Source organism: Nyctereutes procyonoides, unplaced genomic scaffold, assembly GCF_905146905.1.
Source record: "Nyctereutes procyonoides isolate TBG_1078 unplaced genomic scaffold, NYPRO_anot_genome, whole genome shotgun sequence".
NCBI lineage: Eukaryota > Metazoa > Chordata > Mammalia > Carnivora > Canidae > Nyctereutes > Nyctereutes procyonoides.
The window spans coordinates 52,356,033-52,371,601 of record NW_026575125.1 but is presented as its reverse complement, the minus strand read 5'-3'; the positions used below and the strand labels follow the sequence as shown (position 1 = coordinate 52,371,601).

Sequence of the window (15,569 nt, the reverse complement as noted above, 5' to 3'; positions counted from 1 at the left end):
AGGATGGGGTGCCAGGGTGGTTCAGTGGTTGAGCGTCTACCTTTGGCTCAGGTCCTGATCCCAGGATCCTGGGATTGAGTTCCATATCAGGCTCCCCAGAGGGAGCCTGCTTCTCCCTCTGCCTATATCTCTGCCCCTCTTTCTGTATCTCTCATGAATAAATAAATAAAATATTTAAAAAAAGAAAGCACCACAAGACTCCTAACATGGGCAGGGTCCTAGACCCATCAAGCCCCAGAGCTTCTGAAACAACAGTGCTCCCGTTCCTCTTGTAGGAACCACTATGGTAGAGCTCTTCAAGTCTCTAGAAACATCTAAACCAATATTTCTCAACAGGAATGCTGGTGACATTTTCAGAGGAATAATTCTTCATTGTGTAGGATGTTCTTGCATATGGGAATATGTTTATATTCAACAGGCCTGGCACCTGCCAACTAAATACCAAATAGGATCACAGTCACTGTAATAGTCCAAGTTTTTCCCACATACATCTAGTGCTCCCTAGGGAGGTAGTCCCCTCCAGTTGAAAGCCACTAATTGTTGCCAGCCTTCTCAAGATACTCATAGGGAAGCTGAAGCCCAAAAGGAGAGAGAAGGACTCTGAGCCAACCCATTTCCTGATCTCTTTGACACCAAACCCTGTCATCAGGCCTGCTTTCCTCTCTCCTCGTCAACCTCTTTGGGGAGAACTCATGTTGTGAGGGCGGGGACCCCAGCTATGTGACCCTGAATAAATTACCTAACGTCTCTGAACCTCAGTCTTTGGGTCTGTAGAATGGTGAGTAGCATTATAATGGCACCTTCCTACTTGTCATTTATTGAACACTCACCATATGCCAAGCACTGTGCTTGGTGTTTTGCAATTTTCATCTCTTCTTTTACCACTCTCCTTTATTCTCACCTACCTCTGCTCTCTTCCTGAATTCCACTCCTGCTCCTTGTTTTCTACCTTCCACTCTCTTCTCTCTTTCCACTAACTCTCTCCCTACTCTTTTTGTCCTTTCTCCTTCTTGTTCCCTTCCCCTCTGAATTCCTTCCCTTGCTTTTCCTCCTCTCTCTCTCTTTTTCCCACATTTCTCTGTCCCTGGGACTTGCAGGAGTGTTAGATCAATCCTCCATATTAGGGCTGTGATTTCAACTGTAAAAAAACTGCAGTGTTATCACCAACAGAGGCTTGCAAGTACAGTATAGACTGGAGCTGGATCAGGTCCCAGGGTCAGCAGATCTTATTCAAAAATTCTCTAGGGTGAAGGACCTTGGAGCAACACTGCTTTGGTCAATTGACTTGTGATACTGTTTAAATACTTCCTCTTTCTAGCTGGTCTCCAACCTGAATTGAATATACCATCTGCCCGCCTTCCCTTTTTCTCCAGGCCAGCCAAGATCTCTCTAAGATAGGATGCTGACCTTCCACCCAACCAGTACCAGGCCTTCTTAGCCTATGGAACAGGCTAGTGGCTTGGGGGCCAAAATGTCAAACCACAGCTTTCAAGCCTACTGCTCTAGGAGGTCTTTCTCCTCACCACTTCAGTGGATGTCAAATTCCCTTTCCTTTTTCCACAAGATATAAAATCAGTTTTTGTAGGTCTTTTTCTTTCTCTCATTTTCTCTCTCTCTCTCTTTCTCTCTCTCTCTCTCTCTCTCTCTCTCTCTCTCTCTCTCTCTCACACACACACACACACACACACACACACACACGATTTCTGAAGTGCTGAAAACCAGGAAGGCCAACTAGCAGGAAGATGCTGTTATCTTCATAGAGGCTTGCCATGGCCAGTGATAAGACAGAGAGGTTGTTCCCCCCTGAGAAACTGCTCAAACCTTGGCCATTTCCCTATATAATTTATAGGTGCTAATGTGATGATCTGTTGACAAGTCACTGTAACAAAAACAACTCACATGTGTTTACTACTCCTGAACTGGGATAAGAAACCACCAGTATATGCGGAGTACCTCTTCAAGGTACATTTAGATTGGACATTCAGAAATACTTCCTGGCTGATTTGATAAGCATTGGAACTCATTTTGAAGGGACAGTGGGGAATCTTCTTCCCTGGGAGGTTTTTTGTTTTTGTTTTTTTTTAAGTGACAAAATTTCTAGCAAGGGAAATGACACTTATACCAAAAGACAGGGGAATTGACAGGATATATTACTGTGGCCAGTTGGGGATCCTGGTGTCCTTATGTTAGGATTTGATTTCTAAAACTTATCTCCTAGAAATACTCCATATTGGGATGCCTGGAAGGCAGGTTCTGGCTTTAGCGGTAGCTGGGATATTAGAACTGTAGTCAGGGAGACCATGTGCCTGGCCCATTGTGTTCATTTGGTTAGGCTTTCCTGTCTCTGTCTCAGGAAATAAGAGGGCACAGGGACCTGGAAATTCCATGTGCTAACCCATATCCTGACCAGGGAAGATGAGTAGTTACCAGGATGTCAGGATTTTGGGAAAAAAAGAACAACCTCATTCCTTGTCAATGAAGCACCACCCAGAGAAACCGCTAGCTCTTCTTGGAGAACCTGGGAAGGGGAGGGCAACCAAAGACATTCTCTCACAGCTTATTGTTAAAGCCTTTCCTTCTTACTCCTTTCCTTTCTCTGGATGTCTCCTCTGCAGGTACCGCATGCACAAGTCCCGGATGTACAGCCAGTGTGTCCGAATGAGGCACCTCTCTCAAGAATTTGGATGGCTCCAAATCACCCCGCAGGAATTTTTGTGCATGAAGGCGCTGCTGCTATTCAGCATTAGTAAGTGCTTGGAGAGATACAAATAAAATGTCCCTGGGGTCATAGGCACTCAAAGGGGAACTACTTTTACCATTAAAGATTTATCGGGGAGAAGCCAGCAACTAGGCATTTTGTTTCTTCATTCACCCTCTCTCCTCCATGCTCCCTTAGCATCCTATTTTCCTACCAGGTATGAATTTCATGACCACAGACTAATTTCTTTGCTAGAACTCAACGTCTATTAGATCCCTACCTACCTCCAGCCTCTCTTTGGAACAAGGCTTTTGGGGCTGGCTGTAGCAGGTCTCTGAAATTTTCCATAGCGTCTCCCATAGAAACAGGCAAAGATCACCTTAAATTTATTGCAGAGCAGAAGGTATTGCCTCCTGAAAGGAATGTCCTCTTCTGCCAGTAGTAGGAGTTCCATGTAAGCAACCCAGATAGGGTTTGTTAGGCAGCCAAGTAATCTTTCTTTAATGTCTCTTCTAAACGGAGTGCTGTCTTAGCCCCCATAAGGAAAAAGATAGGCCACATTTGATATTCAAAGCTATATGTTTTAATTGTCTAAGTCAGAGCTGGACTGTGACATTGTAAAACCACAGATTCAAAGAAAGGTGTGGATAAGAAGACTACAAGAAAGAAAGGCTCAGTAAATTGTATTTACTTGATGCCCTTCCAATTGGGTCCAGCTAGCCTTTTGTCTAGAACTTCTTGGCTGACTGAAGGACCCAGGCGTACAGACTTCAACTGACAGGAAACCAAGTAGATGGTTCCCTCCCTGTGGGGGTAGGGGTCAAGTTTGTGGTCAGAAAACTTGGTGCTTTGTCTAATGCTTCTTTGTGGGCATGCTTCTCCTCCCCATTCTGTCTTCATCCCACATCAGTTCCAGTGGATGGGCTGAAAAATCAAAAATTCTTTGATGAACTTCGAATGAACTACATCAAGGAACTTGATCGTATCATTGCTTGCAAGAGAAAAAATCCCACATCCTGCTCAAGGCGCTTCTACCAGCTCACCAAGCTCCTGGACTCTGTGCAACCTGTAAGCAAATGATGGAGGGTGCTTTGTCAGGGTGAAGCAACTTGATAGAGCTAAGTGATCATATACTCTTCTAGGATCTGGCACCTCTTGTTGGGTGGTGCTTCCATTCTCCTCTGAATATGAATGTGGCCCAGGAAGCAAATGCAATGGAGAAGAAAGGAACATGGGTCACAATGCCCCTGGATGTTGTGAAAGAGGTGGAGGAATTGAGAACAGAGCAGTTGGGACTCAGGGAAAGGGCTTAGAGCAGATAAGTTCTCTAGGCAGACAAAACAGACCTAAATGTTTTCCCCCTCTTCCTTGAATCACGTTTGTATGTTTGTACGCGTGTGTGTATGTGTGTGTGTCTGTGTGTCTGTGTGAGAGAGGGAGGAAGAGAATGTAGGTGTGCACGTGTGCATTCTCATGCACATGCTGGGAAGGAGGAACACGCAGTCCTGAGTCAGACAGCTTGCAGTTGTGTAAGAGATCTCTTGGGAGCCCCCAGTAACTCCCTGGGGACCATTTAGTGTACGCATGCACGAACACAAACATGTAGAGACAGGGAGGATCGGGGCCAGGGAAGGAGGAAGAAATTAAAGGTGGGAGGAAGAGCCTGACCGAAGCCAACTCCTTGTCAAGCCTGTTTTCTCCCTCTTTATTGCTCCCCTACAGATTGCTCGAGAGCTGCATCAGTTCACTTTTGACCTGCTAATCAAGTCCCACATGGTGAGCGTGGACTTTCCAGAAATGATGGCAGAAATCATCTCCGTGCAAGTGCCCAAGATTCTTTCTGGGAAAGTCAAGCCCATCTATTTCCACACACAGTGAAGCTTTAGAAGCCCCTGTCTTCTCACCACCACCACCACCACCCCCGCTCCTCTTTTCAGATATCTTCTGCCTGTTATAACTCTGCACTACTACTCTGCAGTGCCTTGGGGAATTTCCTCTTTTGATGTACAGTCTGTCATGAAGGTGTTCCTGAGTTCTATTTGCTGTACTTTCCCCCTTCTTTTCTTCCTTTCCTTTTTTTCCTTTTTTTTTTTTTTTTACCTCCCTGTCTGATCCTCCCATGGCACTTTCAGACTCTGCTCCCTGCCATGGCTCTTATCTGTGTTTTGAATGGTGTTGTATTTCTTTAATTCTGTGATGATCCTCATGTGCCCCAGTGTCAAGTTGTGCTTGTTTATAGCACTGCACTGTGTGCCAGCCACACAAACGTTTACTCACCTAATGCCACGGGAAGTTTAGAGAGCTGAGTATCTGGGAAAACAAAAATGAAAACAAACAACCATCCTGAAACCCCAAATCCTGTAGGGTTTCTTTTACTCTTAAAAAAAAACCAAACACAATTCCCCCAAAGAGGCCAACAGTATGACTAGAATAAGGTAAAAATCGCAAGCCCATAGGGAGTCACTATTCTCGCGCCCCCCACCCCCAGCTCAGCCTCCCTGGGAGACTTTATTTTCTGCCAATGGCTATTGCCGTTAGAGGGCAGGATGACCCCAGAGATGAGTTAGGAGGGGAGAGACAGATTTAAGAGAGGACTTAAGAGGAGAGGTGGATCACCAGTACCTGCCCACAGCCTTGGCCCCTGATGGCTAGACTGCTTAACTGCAGTCCAGTTCATCTTACTGAAAATGTGCTTCTTGTTTGAAAATGTGTCTGCATGTGAACGCCTCCCCTCCAACCAAGCCTTTTTCTCTCTCACCCTCTGCCTTCACCCTCAAATTGACTTTCAATAAGCTTTTCTAAGAGCTTTGAATTGAATGTTCTCTTTTGCCACAACTTGGCCACTTCCACTGAAGAGTCAGACCAGTAAGAAAGAAAGGAGAGATCTGACCCTTTGGAAAGCCTTATCCAGAGCCAGGTCTGCTTTCCCATTTGTGGGTCAGGGAAGAGGTTGGGGCTGGAGTCAGAGGAAAAAGAATCGATACATTGATTGTTTTCCTGCTTAGGACACTGAAGATTTGATCACTCTCTTCTCTTACCTTTAAAAGACCTGAATGTTTTCCGCTTGACTCCATATGCACCTGTGAGAGCTCCTTCTTACCTGTCCTTCAGTGGTTTGTGGGCCTGGACCTCACCAGACTGTATTACAGCCATATTGGTGATACTTGTCCATTTATTTGGGCATGTTCACAGACTCTGCTAAGAGCTGCTACCACCAAGAAAGCTAGCAAGCCAGCAGTCTTTATCTATCTCTAGATGCCATTAGGCTCAAAGACTTCTTACCAGATATCTTTCATCAACTCTCAGATCTCTGGAGCCCTTAGACAAACTGGAAAGAAGGCATCGATGGGATTGGACAAGCTGGGCGTCTTGCCCTTGTACCCTAGAGATGATACCTTCCCACCAAGTGGAGAAATACTTACTTCTTCCTTCAGAGCAGCTAAAGGGGCTATGCAGGTCAGAGTTAAAGAGAAATCTCAATTACCAGGGTGAGAAGAATGAAGGCGCTAGAACCAGAAACCCTGTATATGCTGTTGTTGCCACCTAGCATGTCCACCTGCAGAAGTCCTGGGAAGAAGAGAGAAGAAATAAGAGGAGACTGACTACTAAACTAAAGTCTTCAAAGGCAAAATCTAAAGCCAGATGGGCACCATCTGGTCAGTTTATGCATCATTCTCCTCCACTGCTGATTCTGGGCTTTGACATTGGCCATACTCACTCAGACCCCCCCACCTTTGTTACTGCCTCTCAGCCAGAGGGAGACTGAAACATTTATACTACAGAACCATGACCTCCTTTGGAAAGGTCTGGTTGGCATGGCTCCAATGGGCTGCCATCCATGAACTCAGGGTGTGCTCCTGGAACACTGGTTTCATATGGTCCTTTGGCACACCTCTGTTTTGCTGACTTTGCCCCCTGCCCCCAGTCCTGAGTTCAGGGGGAATGTCCACCTACTTTCTCATCTTGGCAACTGCTTCCTCACTTAGCTCTTATGTTCATCTGCTAAACACAAGAAATTAGGGGCCAGTTGCCAAGCTGCCCATTTCACTCTACTTATTGAGAAGGTAGTTTCTGAGTGACATGTTACTATCTACATGGGTTTCCTCCCCTGGTTTCTGTGTTGATATTAATAGCCAAATGAACTTGCAAAACAGCTTCTTTAAATAACAAGAGACAGGGGAACCTAAGATGGGTGATCCACCAATCCAAGACTGCTGGACAAAACTAAAGCTGACAGGTTCTCTTTCTGAGGTAGGATAGACGAATTCTGTTTTTTTTTTTTTTTTAGGACATCATCATTTGGCTTATGTAAGCTCATGAGATTACTTCTGGCTGTTTTAAACAAAACAAAACAAAGAAAAAACAACCCATCACTGTTTTTAGTTACACTAGTAATAGTTTAATAGTTCCTTTACATCTGTTTTAAAATGATTTTCATCTTTTATGGTACATGGATTTGATTATATCATTCTAATATCTCTCCTTGTAAATACTGGATGCTTTCCTTTTTATTTCTGTTGACTACCAAATTTTTCACCTTTATGGATTTCCCAATTGTGACTCTTGTCTTTATGAATATATATGTTTTGCATTTGTGAAAGCCAAAAATCAGTGAAACAACAGTGTAATTAAAAGCAACAACAACTAAATTACTCTGAATTTCCAAATGGCGAGACTAGGGAAAAAACAGCCTGAACCAGGGTTTAGGCCCAGTGTTTTTTTGCACTGGGGTTTCAGTGGGTGAAGGAGATCTTAGCTTGGCTTTGTTCTCCCACAGAGAAAAGGGGATTTTTTTCCTTTTGGCCATTGATGTTCTAGCCAGTGTAATTGACAGAAGTCTCATTTTGCATGCACTCTGCTGTACAAACAGAGTTAATGTGGTTGGTACACTATACTCACCTGTGAAGGATTGGCCACCTAGATCCATTCACCTGGTGAGTGGAAAGATGAGGATCCCTCCCAGACAAGTAATGGTAACTATCTCCAAAGAAGTCTGCAGTGCTCAATGGGGATAGAATGAGGAAGAGAAAAAGAAGGAGCACCAGGGAGAACGCCCCATCTGTGCTGCCAGAGAGTCACAAACTCTGTGGTCAAAGAAAACAGTCTTATGGCAGTTTCAGCTCTTGTTCATTTGGCAGCTCTTCTGGGCCTAGCCTCTGAGCTGAGATGAGGGTTGGGTTCTTTGTTCCATAGCTTATCTGTGCCACAGACAATACCATTGTTCTTGGAGAGTTCGTTATTTTTTTAATGAGAATGGAATTTTTCAAAGTATTCTGTCATTTATCTTTGAAAAAGAAAATCAGTAATACATATATTTTTATATATGTTCACTGGCATGAAAAAAAGAGAAAAAAGCTTTGCTTTGTCCTTTGGATAGTTGCTGAGGTGATTTCAGGTTGAGAAATAATGTGCTGATGCTAGAGTCCCTCCCTGTCCATATTCTACTTCTAAATACATATATGCATATATAGCAAGAGGTATTTCTATTTGCACTTTAAGAGAAAGTAGTTTCATCATCCACATGATAGTGACACTAAACGAATGACCTAATTTTGAGCTTCGAGTAGCTTCTAAGAGTTTGTTTCATTAGCCACAGTACAGACAAGGCCTTGCCCTCTTTGCTCTCTTGATATTCTGTGGGGCTCCAAAGCCCAAGCCACTCCCCTCGACCCCTTCCCATCCCTGTGCCAGGATTGCACTTCACAAGACTCTGCAGACAGCCCTGTGTGCCTCTGGGGAAACAAGAGGCTGACTACTAATTATCTTGTGCCAGTTCCCCAGGTGAGAGGGCACTGGACCAAAAGAGTGGCCTTTGTGCTCAACCCCCTGTAAAGGGTCATGGGAACCAGGAATGCTAAAGCACAGGATCAGATCCCAAACTGAAAATCAAAATAAGCCATTTAGCATGTGCATTTTCTTGTAAAAGGAGGTTTATACCCCTGCTGCCTTTTATAGGCAGGTCTGTTTCTCCCCACTAATCTCTTTGAAAATCTTTGAAAGCATTTAAAAAAAAAAGACAAAGAGATGAAAACATCACATTATGTAACCAAAGATTACACTGTATCTGCTAAGATACCAAAATTTAAGAGCATGGAGGGAGCAAGCATTAGTGCCTCTTTGGTAAACTATCCAAAGACAGACTAAAGGACTTTGTTGTTCATTGACTTATAAGAGTTTGTGGGTTTTCCCCAAAACGATATACATGTTTAGCAAAGTGAAAGATAATTTTGAAAAAAACTGAGTTTATAGGTCCTTCACTAAGTGATTTTATGAGCATAACTAGCTTTCTTTTTCTCTAGTAGTTGCTGAGCAAATTCTTAAAGCTCCATTATTGCATGGTTGGAAATGGAGCTGTCTTGGCCACTGTGTTTGCTAGTGCCCATGTTAGCATATCTGAAGATGTGAAGCCCTTGATGAGAAGGGGAGCATTTAAAGTACTAGATTTTGCACTAAAGGGACAGCAGGCAGAAATTCTCATTTCTGCCCACTTTGGATGACACAAAAAGCTCTCTTGGGTTTAAGGCAGAAGGTTGAAATATATTGTAAATTACTATTTGTATCCATGTTTCAAAATTGAATTATATATGTATAGATATAATGTGTTCTGACAGCTTTATCTTTCTCTGCACCTTTATATTTGGTTCCAGGTCATAACTGATACCATGTACTTATGAGAGAGGCTACAATGACACTTTGGAAGCCCTCTCAGAATGGACAAGATACCTGGGTTGATCAGATAGCTAAGAGATCTCTGCCTCTGTTGGGGCCTTACCCATAGGGGAGGACAGGATAGGGTACATGATGTACTGCACTTTACTAGCCCAAGACAGATGAATGTGTAAAGGGTGGTGAAGATTCATTGGAATCAACTGGGATTTCCCATAGGGAAGGCCCAGGCTTGGGGCCAAAGGCCCACCCGAATGACTAACCAGTAGACCCCTAATGGGACATGAGCATTGGAAGAAGGAAGAACATTCTTTGTTCTTCAACATCCTTGTGAGAAAAGGGCAGTTTCCTACACTTGGGAACCTGGAGCAAGAGCTCCGAACTTTACACAATTCACTCACCTACGATTGAGGTGCTCTTGCTACTGGGTGTCTGTGTGCTCTAATTTTGGTTTTGGATATGTTCTGTAAAGATTTTGACAATGAAAATATGTTTTTATCTGTTACAAAACTGTCAGTGTACTTACTAGAAGTTGTATCTCTGTAGATGCAGGTCCATCTCTGCCCCTGGGTAGGGATGTTTGGCTTCAATTAAGAAACTGACACTGGGGTCTGCTGCCCAGAGCCTCCCAACCATAAACCATTTCTAGGTGAAGGCAGAAAACTCTACATTAGTCACTCCTGCTTTTCAGATGCTTAAGCTGAGGTACCAAGCCACTTGGAATGTTCCTTCCCCCAGAAATTAGTGATAAGTTTTCCCCATTTAGCAGGTAGACATCATTTTAAATGGAAAAGCAGCCTTGGCACAGTTTTGATTTATCCCCATTTGACGTAGCCAGAAAGTAGGTAATATGCATTGATGGGTTACCAACCCCAATTCAGTATAGTGGGGGTGCTGAACCCTTTCTTTACCTCACTTGTATGGAATTAAATGCAAAGCTATGGACTGAGTAGTCCTGCTAGCCTAGAACAGCCCCCACATGTACTAATTTATGAGGCTGTCTATCTCATGGCTGCAGATTCCATGGGCCCCCAAAAACTGAAACACACACATACCCCAAAGGAAAGAAGTTCCTAAAATGTTGCTGCCCGGGTGGTGCCCTCCCTGGCTGCTGCTTTACATTTTGGGACTCTGTTCCCCTGCACTGCAGGCAGGCCAGGCCTGCAGTCTTTCCCAACCTTAGCCCTTGGTGCTAACTGTCCTGCAGTGAAGTGCCTGTGGGATTGTCCTGTCCCATAAGCTCCTCAGGTGCTGAAAGTAGCCACCACTGGGATAACCCAAGCTAACAAAAGAGTCCCCTCACCATTCAGTGACACCTTTCTGCTTTCCCTTAGACTGGAACATTGATTAGGGAGTGCCTCAGATGTGACATTCTTGTGCTGTCCTTGAGATTAATTTGGCAGCAAGAGGGAGCAGACAATGTAACCAGATGTAAGAATTAATTTTCAATGTTGAGGGAAAAAATAAAGAAAAAAAGCATCATATAAAGATGTTTTTAAAAAGAAACATTAATTTTGCTTGAAAGTTCTGATGGGGCTTAAAAAGTTCTTTTGACTGGTTCTTAGAGCGGCATTTGGCCTCCACTGGGTAGCAGGACCAGCCCCAAGCTCTAGTGCTCTGTTCTTTTTTTGTGATCTTGGAATCTTTTGTTGCTCTAAATACAATTAAAAATGGCAGAAACTTGTTTGTTGGAATACATGTGTGACTCTGGGTTTGTCTCTGTCTCTGCTTTCAGAAATATCATCCATTTGTAAAATACTGGCTTGCTGCTCCGCCAGTTAAAACTTGGCCACGGTCCCTGTTGTGGCTGCAGGCTCAAGTTATTATTAACAAAGAGACTCGAGAAAAGCTGCTAATGTCCTCTTATCATTACTGTTAATTTGTTAAAACATAAAACCATCTAAAATTTCAGGGGAATGTCATCAGAGATTTTTAATTAGCTCTTTTTTATTGGCTGTCTTTATTGAAGTCAAGAGTTGGTACCATGCCCAGTGGCCTTTTATGCTATGTTGATTTTCACATATTTTAAAAAATCTTTGCACAAGGGTTATAAATATGCCCTGAGTTGGCCCTAGAATAAGTTGAACTGAGACCACCAAAATATCAAAGAGTCTGGGCTAAGAAAGCACAAACGGACCCTGATGACCCATTACAACCTTGCATCAAACCCTGAGCTTGTCAACTAGTAGTGGAAATACACACAAAACCCAGCTGTTAACCCTCATCTTCATCCTTATGGGAACATAAAATGATTGGGAGCTTCACTGCCCAGTTCTTGCCAAGCTTCAGATGAGGAATGGGCATGTTCATATTCTCACTGTTTTTCCAGAGCTCTATTGTCCTTGACCACCCAAGTAAAATCTGAACCAGATCTCTTTGATGTTTTTAAGGGTTTAGGCAAGGTGGCCTCCTGTCACCTGTGTGACAGATGCATTAAGGAATAATATGAAAGCTCCCTGTGCCTCAGTGTCCTCCCTAGAATAGGGATTGTCACCATGTCTCTCTATGGGCCCAGGCTAGGGATTCACTGAGAATGTGTGTGACCCAGCTGGTGAGACTATTGCTCTTGCTTTGTTCCCTATTAAAATGTGAGAACCCCTGAACAGGATCCCAAGTTGAGTTATATTTGTCATTGGCCACCTCAGAGTGGATAGCTTTCTCAAATTATTCCTGAACACAGTGCTTGATGGAGAGAAGAAGAAAACAGATTTTGCTGACGTGTGTGTCTAAGTAATAGAGAATGTGTATGCTTGTGGGTTGGTTATGTGTGTCAGAACCTGCCTCTATAAGACCCCTCTGACCACCATTGTTTGGTACTCTTCTTTTGTACCTACAGAGAGTGGTCTAACAGCCACCCTACTTGGTTTTATTAACCACTCAGTTCCTGCCTAAAGTAACAAGGTTGTTAGCTTCCACCATACATTTTCCAAGGGATAGAAGAACACAGAGGTCAGGGAAACAAGGATATTTGGTGTATTAAAAGGAGCCCAGAGGCTTCAATATATGGTCCAATATATGACTTGCTCATAGTCATATAGCTAGTGTATAGATAGGATTCTGACCTGCTGATTTACTTGCTATATGGTACTGAGCAACTCTTTGCCCTTTTCCAGATCTTAGTTTTCCCATCTATGAAATGAGTGTGTCTAAAAATGTAGAATAAGACTGAATGAAATGGGAAGCCCCTTCCAATATCAAAATTGTGCTTATTGCAAACTACAGTAGTAACACCTTTGTTAATCATGACATAAAAGGGGAAAGGAATGGGCTCTTCATTATCCCCAAGAGACATAGTTTGGGAACTAAAATCCCCATATTTGTACTCAACAAAAAGTTAATGAACACCTGGAGAGAAGAGGGTCAAAACAACATTTGAGTCCTGTGTTACAGATGCTTGATTGACGGGGAACCATCAACCCCTTGATTGATGGGGAAAGGGCTCAAAAGTGAAATAATTTGTTTACCATGTAGATGATCTCATAAGTAGCAGAGATACTTAGGAGTTAAGTAAGCCACAGTCCATGCTTTCAGTGAGTTTACAGCTTATTAAGTGCCTTAGGCCAGGACAGTCTGGGGCTTTAACTTATCACATCTACCTTCCAGCCTTCTCACATCCGTCCCTCAGACAAGATTAAGCTACCTTTCATTGATAATTGCTGCCTTTTAAAACTAGAAGGGGTTTTAGCAACTAGCCCAAACATTCTTCACATGAGGAAGCCAGGCCGAAAAATTATTGAATATTATTGCGAATTAGGACCCTTGGCAAGGTTACTAGCCCTAAAACACCCAGCTTACCGTCTCTTCATATGCCTGCAGGCAGCATGCCTGGGTGGCAGGGCACCTGAGAATCTTTACCATCCCTTTGCACACTGGTTCAGACCCCTGATCAGAGAGCCTCTGCTTCTCATCTGTTTTGCCCATGTATACAGTTCAGGGATCTCTATTCCAACCATGGCACATACTTCACCTACCATCCACTCCAAGAGCTTTTCTTCATGCCATTGCTGAGGGTGGGATAAGAAAAGGAGAGAATTATTGGGAAAGCTGGAGAAGTAACTGTAGAAGCCATGAGAAAAATTTAAAAACACACTGAAGTACGACAAAGTAGGTTTCTGAGTTAACAGGCAGATGCAGATGATTCAAATTCTCAGAATCTCCTGCCACCATTTCTTCATGCCACAACTTCCCTTCTTCCTTCAACTACTTCCCCAGGGTACTTCAAGCAAGGACAAGGCCATTTGGGGAACTTGGACTGGCTGCCAACCAGGAAAACTGTACCAAGAAAGTCAACTTAAGCCAGACTCTATGCAAATAACTGTACCCTTCCCAATCCCCATTGGGCACTTTGAATCTCAGATCAAAATAGGCCAGCAGAGCAGCAGATGCTGTGAGAGGCACATCACCTGCCACCTGGATCATGACACTTGTCCCCAAAGGAAGTAAGGCCTTAAGGCCTTTTGATGCTTATACATAGGGCTAAGAGTGGGTATGAAACTTCTGAAAGGACCTCACCACCTCAAAAGACTGCAAGGATTCTTCACAGAGGCACAATATCCAATTATTCCCTCATTCACTTGTTCTTTCATTTATTCACAAACTATTTGTACAACCATTATGTATCCTACACAGGAGTAAGAGAGACATGGTTTCTGTCCTCATGGAGCTTCCAGAATAGTGAGAGAGACAAAAACACAGACGATTGTAATATAATGTAATGGGTACTGTGGTGAGGGAAGTTCAAGGTTCTGTTGGGGTACAGAAAAAAAAATGCCTCTCATGGAGTAGTGGGAAGGTCTAATTGGAAGCCTTCTTAGAGCAGCCTAGGCTGTGACCCAAGTTGAATGAAGATGGGCCTGAGGGTAGAGAAAAAGGTATTCTTAAGGCAAGAGATAGCAGCAGCCTTGTTAGTGAAACTACAAATAGTTTAGCCTGAGGGAAAAGTTGGAAGAAGGTTGTGGCTGTGAAAGACCAAGGAAGAGTGGAGGCACAAGCAAGCCAATGAAGGCCTATGTGTTAAAGAGTTTGTACCTTTACCTCAAGTTTAAAGGGAAGCCATAGAAATCCTTGACAGCATTTCAATTCACAGAACTTATGATCTCATATGAACCTCACAACATCCTGTGGTGGCAGGCAGGTCAGAGAAACTAATAGTACACTGAATTGTTAAGTAACTCAAATTTGGATAAAAACTTTAAAGAATAATAGTAATATTTTAACTAGTATGATAGTAAAGAATCCACAGCCAGAAAGAAATGAAAGCAGAAATTCTGGAGGTAAATGAGTGTCAAAGCCAAATGTTACCCTGAGAAGACTGAATTTCTATATTGATGACTATAAGAGCTGAGAGAAAAAGGAGAGAAACACTAGGACTTGCCCAAGATGGGAAATGTTATAGGAAATTTCCATATAAGGCTGGTACCCTAAAGGGGTATACCCTCAGTGTAAAAGTAAAGAAAAATTAATCTGTCTCACAAAAGGAGATAGCAAGAAAACCTGCCTCACTTGACCTTGGCACTGGGTGAAGAAGAAAAATAAACCTCTCATGAGAATTTGTAGCCATAGGTGGTCCACATAGAGTTTTGTAATCCTAATTCAACATGTATGAAGTCTGAAAAACTAGAAGCTGAGATCTCAGATCAGCAGTTCCCACAGGTGATGACAAAGGCAAATCCCCTGAAAGAATACATTCAGGCCTCAAAAATTCCTATATATAATGGTCCAAAGAAAAAGAGCATCTCATAGTCAAAAGTTACACACACACACACACACACACACACACACAAAAAGATACCCTGAAAAAGTCCATAAAAACAATAAGCATCAGAATCAAACCCACATGGACACGTGGGTGGCTCAGTGGTTGAGCGTCTGCCTTTGGCTCAGGGCATAGTCCCAGGGTCCTAGGACTGGGTCCTGCATCAGGTTCCCAGCAGGGAGCTTGTTCTCCTTCTGCCTAGGTCTCTGCCTCTCTCTGTCTCTCATGAATAAATAAAAATTAAATCTTAAAAAAAAAGAATGAGACCTACAGACCAAAGAATGTAGAACCATCACAAATAAAATATAAAGTTAACTTTATTTAAAGTGATTAAAGATATTTATAAAATGCTTGAAATATAAGCAAGGAGCAAGAAACTATGCAGAACAACCAAGCCAAATTTTTCAAAATGTGAAAAAGAATAAAATAGAATCTCTAGAACTAAAACAT

At 43.0% G+C, this 15,569-nt stretch overlaps 1 protein-coding gene across 1 annotated transcript in view; it reads left to right on the top strand.

The window, feature by feature from the left end:
* AR (androgen receptor) overlaps positions 1 to 11,058 on the top strand; it is a 190,627-nt gene extending 179,569 nt beyond the window's left edge. The window contains exons 6-8 of the mRNA XM_055337856.1: positions 2,616 to 2,746; positions 3,609 to 3,766; positions 4,421 to 11,058. Coding sequence (XP_055193831.1) covers positions 2,616 to 2,746; positions 3,609 to 3,766; positions 4,421 to 4,576 — 445 coding nt within the window. The 3' untranslated portion in view covers positions 4,577 to 11,058. The remainder of the gene's footprint in view (positions 1 to 2,615; positions 2,747 to 3,608; positions 3,767 to 4,420) is intronic.
* Positions 11,059 to 15,569: the final 4,511 nt, after the last annotated feature.